At 39.4% G+C, this 17,404-nt stretch overlaps 2 protein-coding genes across 2 annotated transcripts in view; both read right to left on the reverse strand.

Annotated features, from left to right (window-relative positions):
• LOC101863550 (lamin-L(III)) overlaps positions 1–9,323 on the reverse strand; it is a gene marked incomplete in the record, with an annotated part of 16,471 nt that extends 7,148 nt beyond the window's left edge. Inside the window, 7 exon segments of the mRNA XM_013089315.2 lie at positions 311–440; positions 887–1,050; positions 1,829–1,981; positions 2,232–2,414; positions 2,971–3,182; positions 4,518–4,595; positions 8,676–9,323. Coding sequence (XP_012944769.1) covers positions 311–440; positions 887–1,050; positions 1,829–1,981; positions 2,232–2,414; positions 2,971–3,182; positions 4,518–4,590 — 915 coding nt within the window.
• A 4,107-nt stretch (positions 9,324–13,430) lies between these two features.
• The window catches only part of LOC101862839 (charged multivesicular body protein 4c), a 12,685-nt gene continuing 8,711 nt past the window's right edge, over positions 13,431–17,404 (reverse strand). Inside the window, exon 5 of the mRNA XM_005110653.3 lies at positions 13,431–16,391. Coding sequence (XP_005110710.1) covers positions 16,336–16,391 — 56 coding nt within the window. The 3' untranslated portion in view covers positions 13,431–16,335. The remainder of the gene's footprint in view (positions 16,392–17,404) is intronic.

Here is a 17,404-nt window from a genome sequence, read left to right on the forward strand (position 1 = left end):
TCTCTCTCTCTCTCTCCAGTCCGTTTTCCGTTGTATTTGCTTGTTTTTATTGTATTTTGGTGTTTTGTTTGGGAGGGGGGGGGAGGGGGTTCTCTACCTTAGGTTTCGCTTAGTTTTTGCTCTTTTCCTTTTTACTCCATACGTCTTGAGTTTTCATGTCTTCCCGACAAAATGCAGACGCCACAAATGCACACATACACCCCACTAGTTTGTTTTGTCGTGTCGTATTATTTCATTTCTTTCTCGTTGCCCTGTCCGTGTTTGTCTTTCTCTCAACGACATCAGACATCAAAATCCAACAATAGATGACCTGATATGAGAACGTCAGTTCCGCCCTCAGCCCTTCAAGGTCTCGCTTGTACTGGTTTCGAACCTCAGCCACTGTGTTGTCATAGCTGGCTTCTAGCGTTTCGTCCGCCTGTTGCACGTGCTGACTGAACCTGGATTATTTCCGAGGAGTTTGCATAATGTATTCTTAACGTAGCGTTTGATATGCGCACAAACATATAAAATCAACATGCAAGGTCCATTTATATTAGTATACGAATTCGCATAACGTTGTTAGTACGAATAGATACCTCCGCCCCCACCCTCACCTCTCGAAAATAAAACAACTTAAAAGAGGGAAGACAGTAAGAAATAAACAGAAAAAGTCAGAAGAAACAGTGTAGCCGTTATTGAAATTAGATCAAGCAAATTATAAGCATTGCAGTTACCGCAGTACATGTCTTTACTTTCCCCACAGTTCCCCAAACCATCTTTTCTTCCTCTTTGAAAACACAATTAATTTTCTCCTCTCATTCTCATGGTTAAGCCCCCTAAACTTACCCCATCCCTTCACCCTTAAGGTACATATAATGCCAAGTAGCAACCGACGAGGACTCACCTTGCGTTAACTGCCTCCACCTCCTTCAGGTAGCCCTCTTTGTAGCTCCTAGCTTCCCCCTCCAGCCTTTTGCCTATCCGTTTCTCCTGAAGCAGCTCTGAGCTCAACCGCTTCACGTCTTCTTGGCTTTCGTGAAAACTTCGGGAAGTGCTCTCCAGCTCTGCCTGATACAGCAACAGAAGTAACCCTCCGTGAAGATTACACACACAACATAATATGTTTACCTTAGATCACAGAATTCTACACTCTGTGCCTTAGATTTCTTTTCAACGAGTTGCACCTTGTCGCAATCTATTTCCTTTATCTGGCTGTAATCCGTTAAGTTTTACTAGTGATATCTCAGACTCATACTGAGGCGGTGTTTTAAAGGGGGAAACAATATACAAGAGTCTGGATATCTGGAAAAAGGTGGGAAGAATATCTTTCCGAATACATCAGTTTTATACAATCGATTCAAGTAAGTTCGGAGAAATGGTACAAAATCAAGACATTTGCTCATGCATAATGTGTGCATGGCGGAATGAGAAATTTCATACAACACGATCTCCAGCCACTATTTCTTGCATTTCAGAGACCTGGAAATATGTTGACTACTTGTATTTCAAAAAAGGCTCACCGAAACACCATTTTTTAAACAATTATATAGTTGTGTATTCTCTTACAGGGCGGCAAGCATAGGACAATTTAATATTATAGTCCAATTTTAAAAGTGTGCATAATTAGATGCTTACTTACCCTGGGTTAGTATGCTTTCCTGAAACTGTGGAAAATAATGGGTGTAACCCAGTAATAAAAACCCTTTTTCTACGGTAATACATAATATGGCGAGGTTTACTCTCATTGCCGATGCGCTCTCAGTTTGCATTGGTGATGGGGCTTAGTAACCAGACAAAGCATGACAGGGTTTTACATTGGCCTATTTACACATAATTTCGAGCTCACCTTTAGACGGTTACATTCGTCTGCCAGGTCCAACGGGTGCTTGAGCTTTTCGGTCAAGGTCACCAGCTGTGCCTCGTTTTGGTTTAGTCTCTCCTCAAGAACGATTTTTTGTAGGTTCATCTCTTCGTGCTCAGTCTCAAGACGACTTTTCGCCTGCGAATATTTATTTTTGTCATTTCAGGAAGACAGACAGATAGACAGACAGACAGACAAACAGATGATTCGTTGATTGATTGATTGATTGATTGATTGATCGATCCCTCAGTCGATCGGTTGATCGTTCAGTCGGTTGGTCGATCGGTCGGTCGAAGAATGGATATGTGAAAAGACGAGCAAACATACAATCACACTGATAGACGACATGATACAGAAACATACAAACGCGTTCAGACGTAGCACGAACCTCGTTGGCTGAGTCAAGCATCTCCTGCACACGTCTGAGCTCCGCCGCTTGCACAGTCCTCACGTTCTGCGTCTCACGTCTCACCAGATCATATGCCGCCTCCAGTTGTAGCTTCAGTCTGGCGTTTTCGCCCTGCAACTGGCGTACGTGGTCGGCATGAGACCACAGCCTGTCGTTTAGAACCTGAAATTTGAGGCATGAGAAGTATTCGGCAATTCTTTTTAGATGTATTATTATACATTTGGTTTCAACCTAAAATAAGGGGTGCAGTGTTCATCACAGTACTCTGATGGCTGTGGTGAAGTTCATTGTATCTCAATACAGTATTTCTAAATCGTTTTATTCTCGTTTATGTTTTAGTAGTCTTTTTCGCTAAATTTTGTTCCTGCTTTCAGAAATTTTGCAATCTATTGATTGATTTTTATCGAAGTTGCATTCTACTAAATCTCAAATTAAGACAATAAGAAAATGTATGGGTAAATTGTTTGACCCTACCGAATATCGAAGGAAGGGCGTGGCTTATAGGGCGACATCGTCGTAAGAAGACAACAAAGAGAATGTCATAGCTATTCAAAAGTGAAGTAAACAACGCAGACCTGCTGACCGCAAACTATGGCAAACTACTGCGATCTGGACCGGACGACGATTTAACAAATCATGTGTTTTTCTTCTTTTTCGTCGGTTGCTGTTTCATCCGAAAACGCATAACTTGACTACACGTATTATTATTTTTTTGAACCTTCAGATCATGCTGCTCTCTCTGACAGAACATTCTGGCAGGGGACGGACTCCTGGAGTGACAATGGCTACGACGACCAGACAACCGAGACAGTGACTTGGACTGACGGGGGACCAGGCTGTGAGATGACGACCCTTGTTCAAGGCCGGATGGGGAGGGGCCCGGATCTGCTTCAGTCGGGGACTTGCACTCGGGGATGTGGGCAGCAGTATCTTCAGGAGAAACACAAGAGACAACAATTGCTGACAAAACATATCCGATAGAATTACTATACATGTAATCTATTTCGGCTATCCATCGATGTTGATGATGACCTAAGCAGTGTGCACGATACAGCTTTGCCATGGAGGAAAACATAGAGGAAGTGGATTGTCCAAGCACTACTCCCCTCGCTCCTGATCTTGTCTTCCTTGATGCGCTCCAAAGGAGAGACATGGTCAATGCGTTTGAAATCAAGGATTATGTAAGGAATGTGTGGCTATTTAACAGGTGTTATAGTTTTGGTGGACAATTTAATTTTTGAAATGTTACCCAAGTGGCAAAAATAATATTACAGCATTGAGTTCAGGAGAGGTGCAACGACACGATGTTAATCATACAGATCCATTGTCACCACGGTGTCCATTTTTGTAATACGTGTACCACGTGTGTTCTAATGAAACTGTCACCTCTCTTGCGCTGGGGCTCTCTAACAGGCACTTTGTGATTGAGAAGCTGCCTGTACTGTACAAAATGCATTGCCCATGGGTGACCAGAGCTATACACGTGATGTCACACACGCCCTTGGACCGACTTCTCGGATAATTAGAAAAGCCTCACTCTCACAGGGCAGCTCGCTGCAAAAATACCCCCCCCCCCCCTAAAAACAACATACAAACAAATATTTTTTAAAAACCAAAACCAAAAAACCCCCAAAATAACAAATCCATCAATTAGCCTACCCCCCTTTTCCACATACAAAATAAATACGCACACAAAAAACAAACAAAACAAACAAAAATACAACAACAACAACAAAATTTTAAGCCATCAATAATTGTCCAACCTGTACAGAACAAAGTCTTACGGAATCACAAAGCACCTGGCGCGTTGAGCTCACAGCCACCGGTGGGGCAATTCGTGTTTATACCAAAACTAATGATTATGGCATGGTTAACAACCTTCGAAGTTGTCAGTTACCACGGTGGTTCCTCGCGACCACATGCTGAAGAAATTTTAAACAGAGCATGCCCACCGAAATGTCGAGTAAAGGTACTGTATCTCGAAGAGAGGATTGAAAAATATTTTTTTCGGGGGGAAGGGGGTGGAGGGGCAATTTTAGTCTAAAACCTAAAAGTCACAATACCAGAATGCAGTTAAATGTATGTTCTGAGCCTCTTTGAGTTAACACAAAATTAAACCCAGGTTTCGAATTTTGTGAGTAGAACTAGAACATACAAGAATCGGCCAAAATCCAACCAGCAGCGACATTTCACTCAAACTCTGTTAAGACTGAAGTTTTTCTAACGATGGATTTATATTTCTTTGCAATTCCACTGCGCACATACCTGCTCCACTGCCATGCAACGCTCGCACAGAATGGCGTAGCCTGCGTCGTCCCTTTCTTTTCTTTGTTTCCATAGCAACTGTTGACATAGCACAGATCTATCAATTAGTAATGTTTTCCCTTATATTGTTCTTCTGGTTATGTTTTCTACGATATCATTTACCGGTGGGCTTATATTGAAAGACTGTCTGTCTGTCTGTCTGTCTGTCTGTCTGTCTGTCTGTCTGTCTGTCTGTCTGTCTATCTGTCTGTCTGTCATTGCACACATTGTCCGCTGCATAGTTCAGCAATAGTGTGTGTACAAGTAGATTAAAGCAGAATATGAATTCTTGGAGTTAACTGCATTTTTCTCCCATCTCACCAGTTCTCTGACGAGGAAAAATTGACATGGTCCTTCCTTTGAAGAGAAACGAGAAGAGAGTCAAAAACTTTCTTCAGCAGATCTGCAGTTAGAGTCCTGTTATCGCGGGAAGCAGTTTTTAAAAGGTATTAATTAATCAATTTATTAATTTATTAATGTATTTATTTATTCCTTCATGCATTCATTAGTGTATTTACTCATAACTTTTGCCTTCTAAATTCATTTATTCATTTTTCTGCACTTTTTTCGGGGGGGGGGGGTGGATCTCCTTATGCTCCCTTGCCTCTAAGTCTAAAGAACAGTATCCCATCACCACTCCCTCCCTCAGCCCAAGCCCTCTTCTGAAACTGTCCCTATCAAAACGTGCAATGTGAAGTACTGTATTAGAAATTCTAGAAAGCGCTGGATTCGGAATCACTTCCGAATTAAGGCCGGGAACAAGAGCACAGTATCAATTTAATGACGCTCTTAATACATTGAAATAGACCGGGATGTGCAAATAATCATGTCAGTAGTGAGCATGTTGATTTCGAATGATATTTTCCTCAATAACTCGAAAAGTATCTCGATATTAGCTCTCAAATGCTTTAGTAACATAACGCTAAAGAGGGTATGTCATAATAATACGGAATTCAAAGCATTGTAGTTATCCGTAAGTGAGTATAGGCTTACTTGATAAAACTTTTGCAAGACTGACCTGTCCTTTCCTTCTAACAGATATGATTGACCTCGTTTATCTATCTAATCTAGATCTAATCTTTTAGACAAACATACATAGACCGAATTGTCTATCAAATGATAGGCCTATCAAATAGAGACGATAATTATAAAAGTCACTGGATCTAGATTTAGATGTAGTTAGCAGTGACTGCGTGTTATATCGGTCAGCGATATAATGCGTTCAGTAAACTAGATCTAGTAAACGTTTTTACGTACAAATTAATGAGCCCAGCTTTCGAAAACTTGTTTTCTTTCTTTTCTTTTGATTTTACCTAACGCAGGACATTTTGTTTGTAAACTGAATTCGGTGCCTGTGGTTAACTTGTTGATTTGTCATTATGAAATGTTTGTACAAAGGGTGACCTTATTTAGGCCACATATGGCCTAAATAAGCTAAACCCCCCTCCCTTATCTTATTTGGGCCACAGGTGGCCTAAATAAGCTAAACCCCCCTCCTTTACCTTATTTAGGCCACACCTGTGGCCTGAATAAGCTAAACCCCCCCTCCCTTACCTTATTTAGGCCACACCTGTGGCCTAAATAAGCTAAACCCCCCTCCCTTACCTTATTTAGGCCACATATGTAGTCAAAATAACCAAACCAATGTAAAGCATTGTTTTCTTTACAAGTTACGTTATTATCTCTTTAGAACTCTTCACATCCATTTTCCTTCACAGCCGTATCGTACATGACATGTGATGTAGAATCAATTTAAGGTCCTTGGAAAGGTGACCAGAAAATAACAAAATTATTTTATGATCTTCACTTGCACTTGCAATTTTTTGGACAAATTAAAGTCTACCTAATTATATTTTTCCCCCTCATTTTTCTTCACTATAAATGACAACTGGCATGTATTGTTTTCAGTTATTATCAAGAAAGTGGACAGGCGGACTACGGGGTCTATCTAGCCAAAAGGATAGGTGGACCCCGGGGTCTACCTAACAAAATGTTAGGTTTTAGGATGTGAACCCCGGAGTCAGCGTAGTGAAATAAGTAGATCTAGGTTTAGCTAAGGATCGGTGGACCCCGGGGTCAACATAATGAAATAAGTAGATCTAAGTTTATTTTATAATAGGACTGGCAGAGCCCGTGGTCAAAGTAGTGAAATTATAAGTAGATATAGGTTTAATTAAGGATTGGAGGACCACGCGGTCAATGTAGTGAAATCAGTAGATCTAGGTTTAATTAAGGATTGGTGGACCCTGGGGTCAATGTAGTGAAATAAGTACATGTAGATAGATCTAGGTTTAATTTTTAGGATTGGTGGACCCTGGAGTCAACGTAGTGAAATAGGTAGGTTTAAGGTGAACCCCAGGGTCTACGTAACGAAACACTAGTTAGGTTTTAGAATAGGTGGATCCTGCGGTCACCGTAGTAAAATAAGTAGGTTTAATCAAGGTGTCCCGGGGGTCCACCAATCCTTAATTAAACCTTCTTAATCCTCTATGGCCTTGGTGACTCCGGGTTCCACCAATCTTTAAAGAAACCTACTTATTTCACTGCGGTGACCCCAGGGTCCACCTGTCCTAAAACCTAGTACCAATCCTTACTTAAACCAAACCTTATTTCACTACGGTGACTCTGGGGTCCACATCCTAAAACCTAGTATTTCGCTATGCAGACCCCGGAGTCCACCTATCCTCTACAGGACTATACTATTATTATCAATTTGCAATTTTCATTGATTAGCATTTTTGTTTAAATATAATATTGAATCAGAGTGCAGGGGAGACCGAGGCGCCCGGTCGATTCGGTGGTCGGCTTTTGTAGATCTATGCATTTTTTACGGGAAGCCGTATTACCTAACCCTATTACTAGATCTATTAGTGTTGTGAAAACTTCAACCTCTACAGCTCAGGCGTCAAAAGATGCTGGTAAATAATAATAGATCTACGTCCTGAAGTTTCATAATTTATTTTTATACAGAATAACACAGTACACAGTCAGTAGTTTTTATTTCATCGAGTTATAAAAATGGCCTTCGTATAAAAATTGCCTTGTTTTCAGAAGCAAGTTTTAATAGTTCTAGTTCTACCTAATCGATTTTCATGCGAATTCAACCATTTTGATGATCTTTCTTTTCCTTTTAAAAAGATGTAGATCTAGGCCTGTCGGATGTGGCAGTGCAAATAGCACTGAGTTGTTTAGATCTAGATCTAGATCTAGACCCATCAAAACACGAAGCTTCGTGGCCGATCACAAAAGTCTACGGGGCTTATCGAGGCCGATTCGCCCTGCCGCGAGCACGTTCACTAAACTGCCTACTAGATAGAATCTACTGCCAAATATTCTCTACACGATCTTTGCTACTACTACTACTAGGCCTACTAGCCTACATGTACTACTACGAGACAGTACGAGAGAGTGTCACTCAGGCAAAGATAGTGTAACTTTGACTCAGCCACGTAATATACACACTTTTTATACCCCAAATTTAACCCGAAAGTCCATTCGGAGGATTTGACCTTTTCACTTGACCAAAGTGTGCCAAAATGGTAGCCTAGCTTTTGCCCCTCCATGAAGGAAAAATCCGGCCCTCATTCAAACCATTGGAATTGAGCAAAATTTTGCGTTTTGTGCTTTGTTCTTTACAATATTCATTATGGTTATGATTTATAAGTTGTACACTGAGGCAAAACCATACTAAATGAGAAAGGGGCACCATTATGAAAGTGAAATGAACTCAGTTGCCTGAAAAGGGTAGTTTGAACATGTGTGGCCTAAATAAGCTAAACCCCCCTCCCTTACCTTATTTAGGCCATATGTGGCCTAAATAAGCACTCCCTTGTACAAAAGTGTTATTTTAAGCCTGGGCATTTTAGAAAGTGCTTCATTTTAAAGTGGTATAGAGACCGTATCTTCTTCCTATCACGGAGGGTCGAAGCAGTCCGCCCCCCTTCTAAAAAGCAAAAGGTTTAAAACTGTGTCGATGGGGTCGTAAGCCGTTACAATTAATCTAGATTATCTAGATTCTAGATTATCTAGATCTAGATCTAGATCTAGATTAGAAATCTAGAATCTACTTGTTTTAATTAACCTACGAAACAAAAATGTACAGACAACTCACGAACTTGCCTGTATAACGGAGTCACTCTGTAATTCAGAATTAAAAGATCGCTGGTAGTCTACTGGGCTGTTTTTCTCGAATTCTAGTCAGGCCTACCCAGTGGGAAATAGATCTAGGCCTAGTTTGGGTTAATTGGTTAATAGATTATTTTGATAACAATTCAGCTTAGAATAAAATAGAATCTTTCTAAATCTAGGCCTATTGTGTGTTGCTAATGGTTCACGCAATGCTGTATCTCCACGTTTTCTTTGAGTACGCATCAGTGCCAAAAAGCGCACCTCTGCACATTTATGCTGCGTAGGCTACTCATTTCATGTGTTGAAAAAACAAAAACAGCTCTGAATTTAAATTTTTAGATTTACTTTTAATTTATGCATTACAATAGTGTATCGCTTCAACTGCACACTCAGCGCTGACTTGAAACAAAACCATCAGGTTTGGTTCCAAAGGGTTGAAATTTGGGGGTAGATGTTGTCCAACGCCTACTGTAGCCTATAATTACAGTAAGCGTTGGTGTTACTCCATCCATGCGAGACCTTAGTGGTTCAGATGGTCAGGGTAGTGTGGGTATGACTATGAAATCTCATCGGTGCCTGTGAAATTGCTCGAACGGCGCTCCAGCACGCAAACTTTCAGGAGTAGCCAGAGGTGTGAAATTAGTTTGACTCTTGACCATCATCATCATTATCCAGTGCCAGATTTGCAACAGACATCGGCGATCATGATTCTCCATTCAATCCTTTGCTCTGATGCTCTCAAAAAAGCTACGTTTCCCTAATCTTTCCCTGTTACCCATTTGTTTAGGTTCCGCAAGTATGGGGGTTCTGGGCCTTCCCCTGCCTCGCTTGCCCTTCCATGACTCTTGACCAAGGAGGTTTTTACCAAAGATTGTGCTGTAGAGAATCTTTGGTTATACATGTATTGCAAGGTCCTGCCACAGATCGCAAGGCCAGCCGAGAAAAAGTTCCTCGAATTGTTGTTTCACACACGGGTGAGGTGGCATTGATTGACTGTGCTTGTTACACCAATGGGTGGGGCAAAGGTAGAAGCCAATGAGATGTTCAAACATTTCTGTTTTTAATAGGTCAAAAAGTGGTCCTGTGAAATGCAAGCACTGGTGGCAATTGGTCGCTTTAAAGCACAAGGGGGCTATCCCGAAAAATGCTGTTTTGAGAAAATCGAAGCTAAAGTTTTTGCTCCTTGTTCAGTTTCTTTAAAAGACAAGAAAAGTTTTCTCTATATAACCAAACAAATATACACTCCAATGAAACCAAACTTCTCCTATAGGTAGGACAATGCCCACTCTTGGTGTAGGTCAATATTTTTGGAAACCCCCGAAATCTGGGTTAGCCCGCTTGTCCTTAAAAGCGACCAATTGATAAGTAAGACTCGAACGGAGGCATACCATTACCAGAGAGTACAGCGCTTGAGAGGTGTGAAGTTTTGACCACAGCTACCCTTGATCTCACCGGCTGGCTAGGCCCCTGAAATCTCCCTCTAAATTCTCCAAAGACGGAAAATGTCAAAGACGGAATATTTTTTTCTAGTTCCCTTGCGATTCCGTTTTACACAGGTTTGACTGTATATGCAGCCCTTTTTCCCCTGTTAAGAGAAGGCAACGCTAAGATTCTTTTTCCAATACTGCTTTAAATTAGTCATTGCCATGTTATTACTCTCATTGTCTGTCTTGATCGCTGTCCTTCTGCTTGTCTCCCCACCCCAACCCCTCCTCTCTATCTGTCTCTGGCTGTGCCGGTATGTGTCTGTATGCGTCTGTTGTCATTTTATTTAATTAATATTACTCTTCTTTTTTTTTCAATTTGTTTTCCCAACGTCGTGACATTGGAGATTCATGTCTGTTCTGAAACGGTTGTATTGTAAACGTAACAGTGATTTGCATACCACACTATTTTCCCTGAGGAAAAAATCTTTGCGACAATATCTCAACTCTCAACAGAGAGATCTATAAAGTGCTCTAAACAAACCTACAAATTCCTCAGTCAAAGGCATAATAAAATGCCCCCCCCCCCCCAAATAGTAAAAAAAAAACAACCCACATAGTCCACTCTGTGCCACAGCTTTTGATCTTACAAGGACTATTCATCTGTTTATCTTATTTTTCCTGGTTACATTTAACCAACTCAGAACAGTAAAAAGTACAAGGAGGTCATTGGCCATCATATGCACTCATGTCAATGATTGTCCAGCCTATCAACACTATACGATAAATTGATTATCTTAGGAAGACTTGGGTTGTTTGGAGAACGCCTTGACTTCTACGAGAAAAAAGAGGCAACCCATGAAAGTGACCAAGTTTTTTAAAAGTTTCAGTAGGAGTTTTACGGCACTTGAAACACAAAAAAGTCATAATATAAGTGCCGAAGATTAGATGTGTTACAAGAGAGTAACATATAAAAAATGAGGAGAGATAAGAACGATATATGTTAGATAGTGATAGGAAAAAACGAGCAAACCACACCAGAGCACCTTCCAGAATGTGCCTCAACAATAGCCTTTGGTCAGGCAGATAATATATATATATCTATTTTTTAAAATACATTTATATGCCAATATAGGCAGCTACATTTTTGTCACGGAGTGAAGGACCACACAAACAGATACAGGAGGGTATGGCGAGAACTAAAAGTCTGTCTCATCGGTACTGCAGTATAGCAAAGTAGAGAATGGTGTAGCCCCAGAGTCAATGCTCATTTCAATTTTCGACAAAGAGTTCTTACACTTACAGGAGTGGGTAGGACATCCGACATAACTTTCTTCTCTGATCGTACCGAGTCAAGTGGGTGGAAAGCCCTGAAAATGATTTTTTCCTTTCAATCCATGCTCCAAAAATGGTTCAAGCAGTTAACAAAGCACAGCAATTTTTTTCCTCAGACAGATGGCTTTCAAAAGAAAAAATCATAACAGCTTGGGTGGAGAAAAACCATGGCAGAGATTAAAAGATGATGGGAAAGAAGAGAATCTGCTTATTGCACCCATCGACCGTCCACGGCCATCCACAAATTAAATGCTAAAATATGGTCTACTCACAAGTGCACATCATAGAAACATAATACATGAGGCACTGTGGTGAAATCAGGCGTTCGTCAAATACTGAAATCGAAAGAAACGCATTTCTCTGTCCATTAGGCAATTTTTAACGAATTTCTTTTTTTGACTCAACACCTTTAAGGTCTATTTAAAAACATTTCTGAGGGTTTTTTAAATTGAAAAATGTTAATTAAAGGAACAAAAATGTAAATTTGCAGTTTCTAAGCTAATGACTCTTAAGCTTTGGAATTCGCAAAAGTTTGGCTGGGGGCTCTCGTTACCTTGAGGTTAAAGTGTTCGTTTCTCATTCATTTGGTCCCGTGTTCGAATCCGGATAGAGACGGACATTTTTCTTCTCCAAAAATTGTGTCCTTACACCTCCGTTCCTGCTCTCTGGCAATGTTCTGTCGTCTGCTTTCGCCTCCACTTTCTGCCCCCATCCATCACCCCATTGCCCCTCCTCTGGGCTCCAGACTCTTTCTACAGACCTACTGCTACTCCCTGGCTCCTTCGTACAGCTGTCTTTCAGCCACACCTCTGATCTTATGGAAGGCAAGATCTCCACCTAGCTTTCTCAGACACGAGCGAAAAATCTCGGAGGTCCCGTGTGCAAGTTGGCCACGTTTAAGAGTGGTCCTTAGTGGTCCAAAATCAATAAGAGTGGGCTTCGGTCGCAACCCGGGCAAAATTCAAAATTTCCAACCAACCAACTTACTTTACTATACTTTTTCCTTTTTCTGGTATCCTTAGGATGTCAAGGGGAAGTGCAGGTTTCGGTTCTATGCTAGGTGTGTAGCGTCTGTGATAGATATGTTATGTTGTTCCAGGAACTTTTTAACCCCATCCAGCTTGGACTTCCTTGGTCTTCCTCTTTATTTGAAGCAGGATTCTCTGGTGTTGTAAGCTGTAGCCGCTAGTTGTTTCTGGTGCATTCCTACTAACCGAAAATGTTAAATGTGTCCCGGCGCCCAAATGACCATATGCAGTTGCAAGCGCTGTAAAACACTTACAAAAAAAAAACAACAAACAACAAAACTTTGGCTGCCATGTTTTAGCTAATTTTACCTCTAAATCCAGGCAACCCCCATCTCCTTCAGCCGCAAATATCTCGACTTTTATTCATGACAGATGAGTATTTTTTCCACTGAAAGCAAGACAAATGAACAGAAAATGATACCAATAACTCCATATGTCCAAAAATTGGTAAGTGCCGGATTCCACCACAAATGTGAAGCATTGTAATGAAATAATGAATTCAATGAAACTGGTATTTTCCCGCTCGTTTTGTAATTTTTATCACATGCTTGTTTTTTTGGCTCATCACTTTTTATGTTATCATTTATTTCTGTGTGGAATTTACAGAAAAATGTTTATTAAAAGCACAAAAAACCCCAACAACTTTAGTAGTCAGTTTCTAGCTTATTTTACCTCTGAAACCAGACAACCCTCACCTCCTTCAAAAGCAAATATCTCAACTTATTCAAGATAGTTGGGCATATTTATTATAACAAATGAACAAGTTTTAAGATGAAAACAACTTCATAATACGGTATGCTAAAAATTGATGAGTGCCTGATCTGCTGCGTCATGACTCACTGAACTTTGGCACACTTGTTAAAAACGAATTTCATATTATGCAACAAACCTCAACAAAGATGTCACAGAACTCAGAACAGTATGTAAGAACAAAGAAATTGAAAAACACAATCCAAAGCTATGAGCAGAGGGGGAAAATGTTTATTAAATCATTACTGGCAAACACTTGCACTGAACATTCTCTCATCACAACATCGACTTTCACGACAACAAGATATGTCATCAATGATTTATTGTTAGCCTTAAACTCATCTAGATGTGTAAAAGTCTTGAAAATTTTTACAACACCGGAGAAACAAATTGTTCTTCCTTAACAAGATAAGAAAAGCCTCATCTGCTCCTAAAAAGACAAATTTTAACCTCAGAGACAAAAATTCTGTCTATCCTCCGACACTGCAACATTTCAATTACTATCAAATTCAGTAACATTTGACATGTCCAAAGCTGAAGATTGGCTGGTCTTCAAATTTGAAATACAAACGGTCTAAGGGACAATTAAGGTCAAAGCCCCCAAAGTATTTCTACATCATAATTAATGCACAAAATTTCCCTCACACAATCAATCTTCATAACATGATCAGTCGCTGCTTTCAAAAACATTCCACAAATAATAAAAGGAAACATTTCAAATATCACAATTGTACGCCAACACTCATTTGCCTCACTTGTTGTATATATCAGAGACTGCTCAAGCTATGCGTTTGATAACACTCATTATGGAGGTGATAAACAAACGGAAATAAATCATTGTCAAAGCACCACCAACCATGCTTTGTACCGTATCCTCACATGAAATTAAAAAAAGATAAATAACAAATACTATATAGACAGAACTATATGCACCAAGTACCTGCAGAGACTGGTGGTGAATATATGAGGTAATAAAAAGCTGCAGCCAGATCAGTAAATTTATTCCAACAAGATAGACTTTGTATTGAACATAGCTGTGCAAATACAATGATTGCATAACTAAGGCCATTGCTTTAACACCAAAAGCCCCAAAGAATTTATACATCTGACTGTGAACCCAACCAAGCTTTCCTGACCCAAAAAGATAAAAGTAATAAACTAAAAAAAATATATATATATAATAAAAATAATATGTACGTATATATCAAGTGATGTGGATGACAGTAAAAGTAAAAGTTAAAGTCACACTATGACTTCAGTGAAAGAAGACAGGACTACCCCTAACTTCATGCACTATGTCATTATTTCAAAGAGATGACAGTAAATGTTATCAAGTCAGAACTTTGGAAATTTACTTAAGAAAATTCACTGAGACCAAAGTGCATTTCATCACATCATATTGCAGAATCATTCTTCAAAACAACAAAAACGGGCAACATACCAGAAAACCTTCCTTAAACTATTTTAGCCACACACTTTCTCACAGACTAGAAATTTTAAACAATTCTTCCAAACCCTTCTAAATAAAGATAGATTAACATCTGCCCCCGCCCCGGCGAACTCTCAAAGAACAACAACATCGTGTCTCCAGATGTAAGGAAGATAATCAAGTTTACCTCAAAGAAAAGTACCATTAACTTCCCTTTAGGATGCTCACAATATTTGTCCTGTGTTCCGTCTTCCCTAACCAATAATACTAAATCAAATAGCATGCGGACGCAAATTTACAACTTATGGAAGGATCATGCTGCTAGGTCCTAACTTACAGAACTATTTCATCCATATAAAAAAATGAAGACTTGAATAGAAGAAAAAGTTACAGGCACCTTTAACACAGTTTCCTTATTATTACATGAAACATGTTTGCAAGAAAAAGACAACATTCATATATGAAATGCCATATGTGCATTATCTTACAGTCCCACACCATATATATATATCATTACATACATGATGACTTGAGACAAAGAGAAGCACAAAAGACTTTGAAGATGACTCTTAACAGTTATGACAAAACAAAAACAATTTGCATACAGGAGAAAAGCAAAAGCTTACCAAAACATATCAAATGTACATGTTAATGTTAAGTGACTTAGTATTCAAGTCCAACCGAGTATCATTCAATAAGCTGCATTTTTTTAAAAGTAAAATAAATTATTTCCTCAACCCAAACTAAAAAATAATTTCTCATTTCTTGCATAATAGTACTAAAAAACAGTAAAACATTGAACTTATTCAAACTTATATACTAATTTCTTATTTCTCATTCTGCATTCACATGAATGGTAAACTGCACCAATCTTCATTAGCTTTCTGATCACAATCCTAACATGTATACTGAACACAACCCATTATTAAAAGAAGACAAAAATGTTACTTCCACAGTCCCTCATTTCAAAGGGAATAAGGGGTAGCCCTGCATTATTAACATGTGCCTTCATTCAAAGAAAAACAAAATATACCTATTCAAATATAAAACTCTCAAAGTGTTTTGATCTCCGCTTCAGTAAGATTAAAACAGTGATGCAGAAAGTGGCACGAAAAACAAAACTTTTTTAGCTTCCTTACAACAAATAACGTTTTAAAAGACTCCCAACTTTTCATCTAAGTATGCAATGGCAAATCTTATTGAAAATAAAAGTAGCAAAACAAAACACACATTACAATCTGATCTATATTGAGGCCAGAATACTAATACTGAAAGAGATCACTACTAATTTTTCTTTTAATGGGGAAAGTATAGACAAATCTTCAAGATAAAATGAGATTATGTTAGACGTGTACTTCTGTGCTTTTTCACTGATTTAATTGTGTTGTACTGCAAGCTGATTCAGCTACTTACATAAGAAAAAAATATGACATTATATATACACTTTTACCTTCTAGAGCAGCCCCTGACTTCAGAGTAATTTCAAAGGACTTTCACTCTTCACGGTCAGTAGTTTTTAATCAAAAGTCACAATCAGGAATATAGTTTACTATTCCACAAAAAGTACAACATGAACATAAATCACCACAAACCAGTGATCTGCAAGAAAGTCCTCTGACAATACCAGTGATAGCCGAGAATAACACTGCACAGTAGGTCAAATATAGGCGTAGAGCTGCTGTTGCTTAGGAAGCCCACATCTCCAGCTCTCTCATGTCATCATCCTCCTCCTTGGCACGCGCTGAAAGACACACAAACAAACAAAAATTTTGTTTCCTGAGAAAGAAACATAAAATCTCATGTTCTGAAATAGATGGATGAAACAACAGAACCTTGAAAAGTATAACTACTATAACTCTTTTAAGGGAAGACATGGATTTTGATTCACATTCTTTAGGTCAAATTGGTGATGAAATATCAGGGGGGGGGGGGGTCATTTTTTAAAATCTCTAAATGGGAAAAATACATCGGAACAGGTTATTGGTCATGAAATTATCCTCTGATGAAACATTCAGTTTTAACATTTGCACAAAAAAAGAACCCTACATGTCATATACTTGTTATTTTTTTTACACATTCTCCAAATGTTAATTTTTAAGTGGAGTTACAATAACCAAGATGGCTCAAAATCTACCATTTCAATCTCTTTAAAATTTTGCATGCATGTTTGTAAATATTTGGTGCTCCTAATGTCAAAGCAATTTATGTAGGAGGGAGAGTGAGAAGGGGTGAGACAGAGAGGGAAAGAGAGAGAGAGAGAGAGAGAGAGAGAGAGAGAGAGAGACAGAGAACGACACCAAAGATAGAGAACTACACCAAAGCTAGAGAAAATTCATTATGGATGAACCTTAAGATAGAGGGGAAGGGGGGGGGGTGAGACAGAGAGGGAAATATAGAAAGAGAGAAGAGGAGAGTTGAGTGGGAGATGGAAAAGGACATTTGGATAAGGAGATAGAGAGAGAGAGGACTGGGGGAGTGAGAGGGGAGGGGCTGGAGAGTCAAACGGACAGGGAACGAGAGATATTGAGAAAAGGATTTGGGTAGGGGTGAATGGAAGAGAGAGAAAAAGAGAAAGAGATAGATAGATAGATAGACAGAGAAAGAGTGAGAGTGGGAGAGAGAGAGGGGGGAGTGGGAGAGAGAGAGAGAGGGGGAATGTGGAAGATAAAGACAGAGAGACAGAGAGAGAGGCGGAGAGAGGCATAGAAAGAGAGAGAGAATGGGGGAGAAAGAGAAAGAGAAAGAGAGAAAAAA

This window comes from Aplysia californica, unplaced genomic scaffold (assembly GCF_000002075.1).
Source record: "Aplysia californica isolate F4 #8 unplaced genomic scaffold, AplCal3.0 scaffold00924, whole genome shotgun sequence".
NCBI lineage: Eukaryota > Metazoa > Mollusca > Gastropoda > Aplysiida > Aplysiidae > Aplysia > Aplysia californica.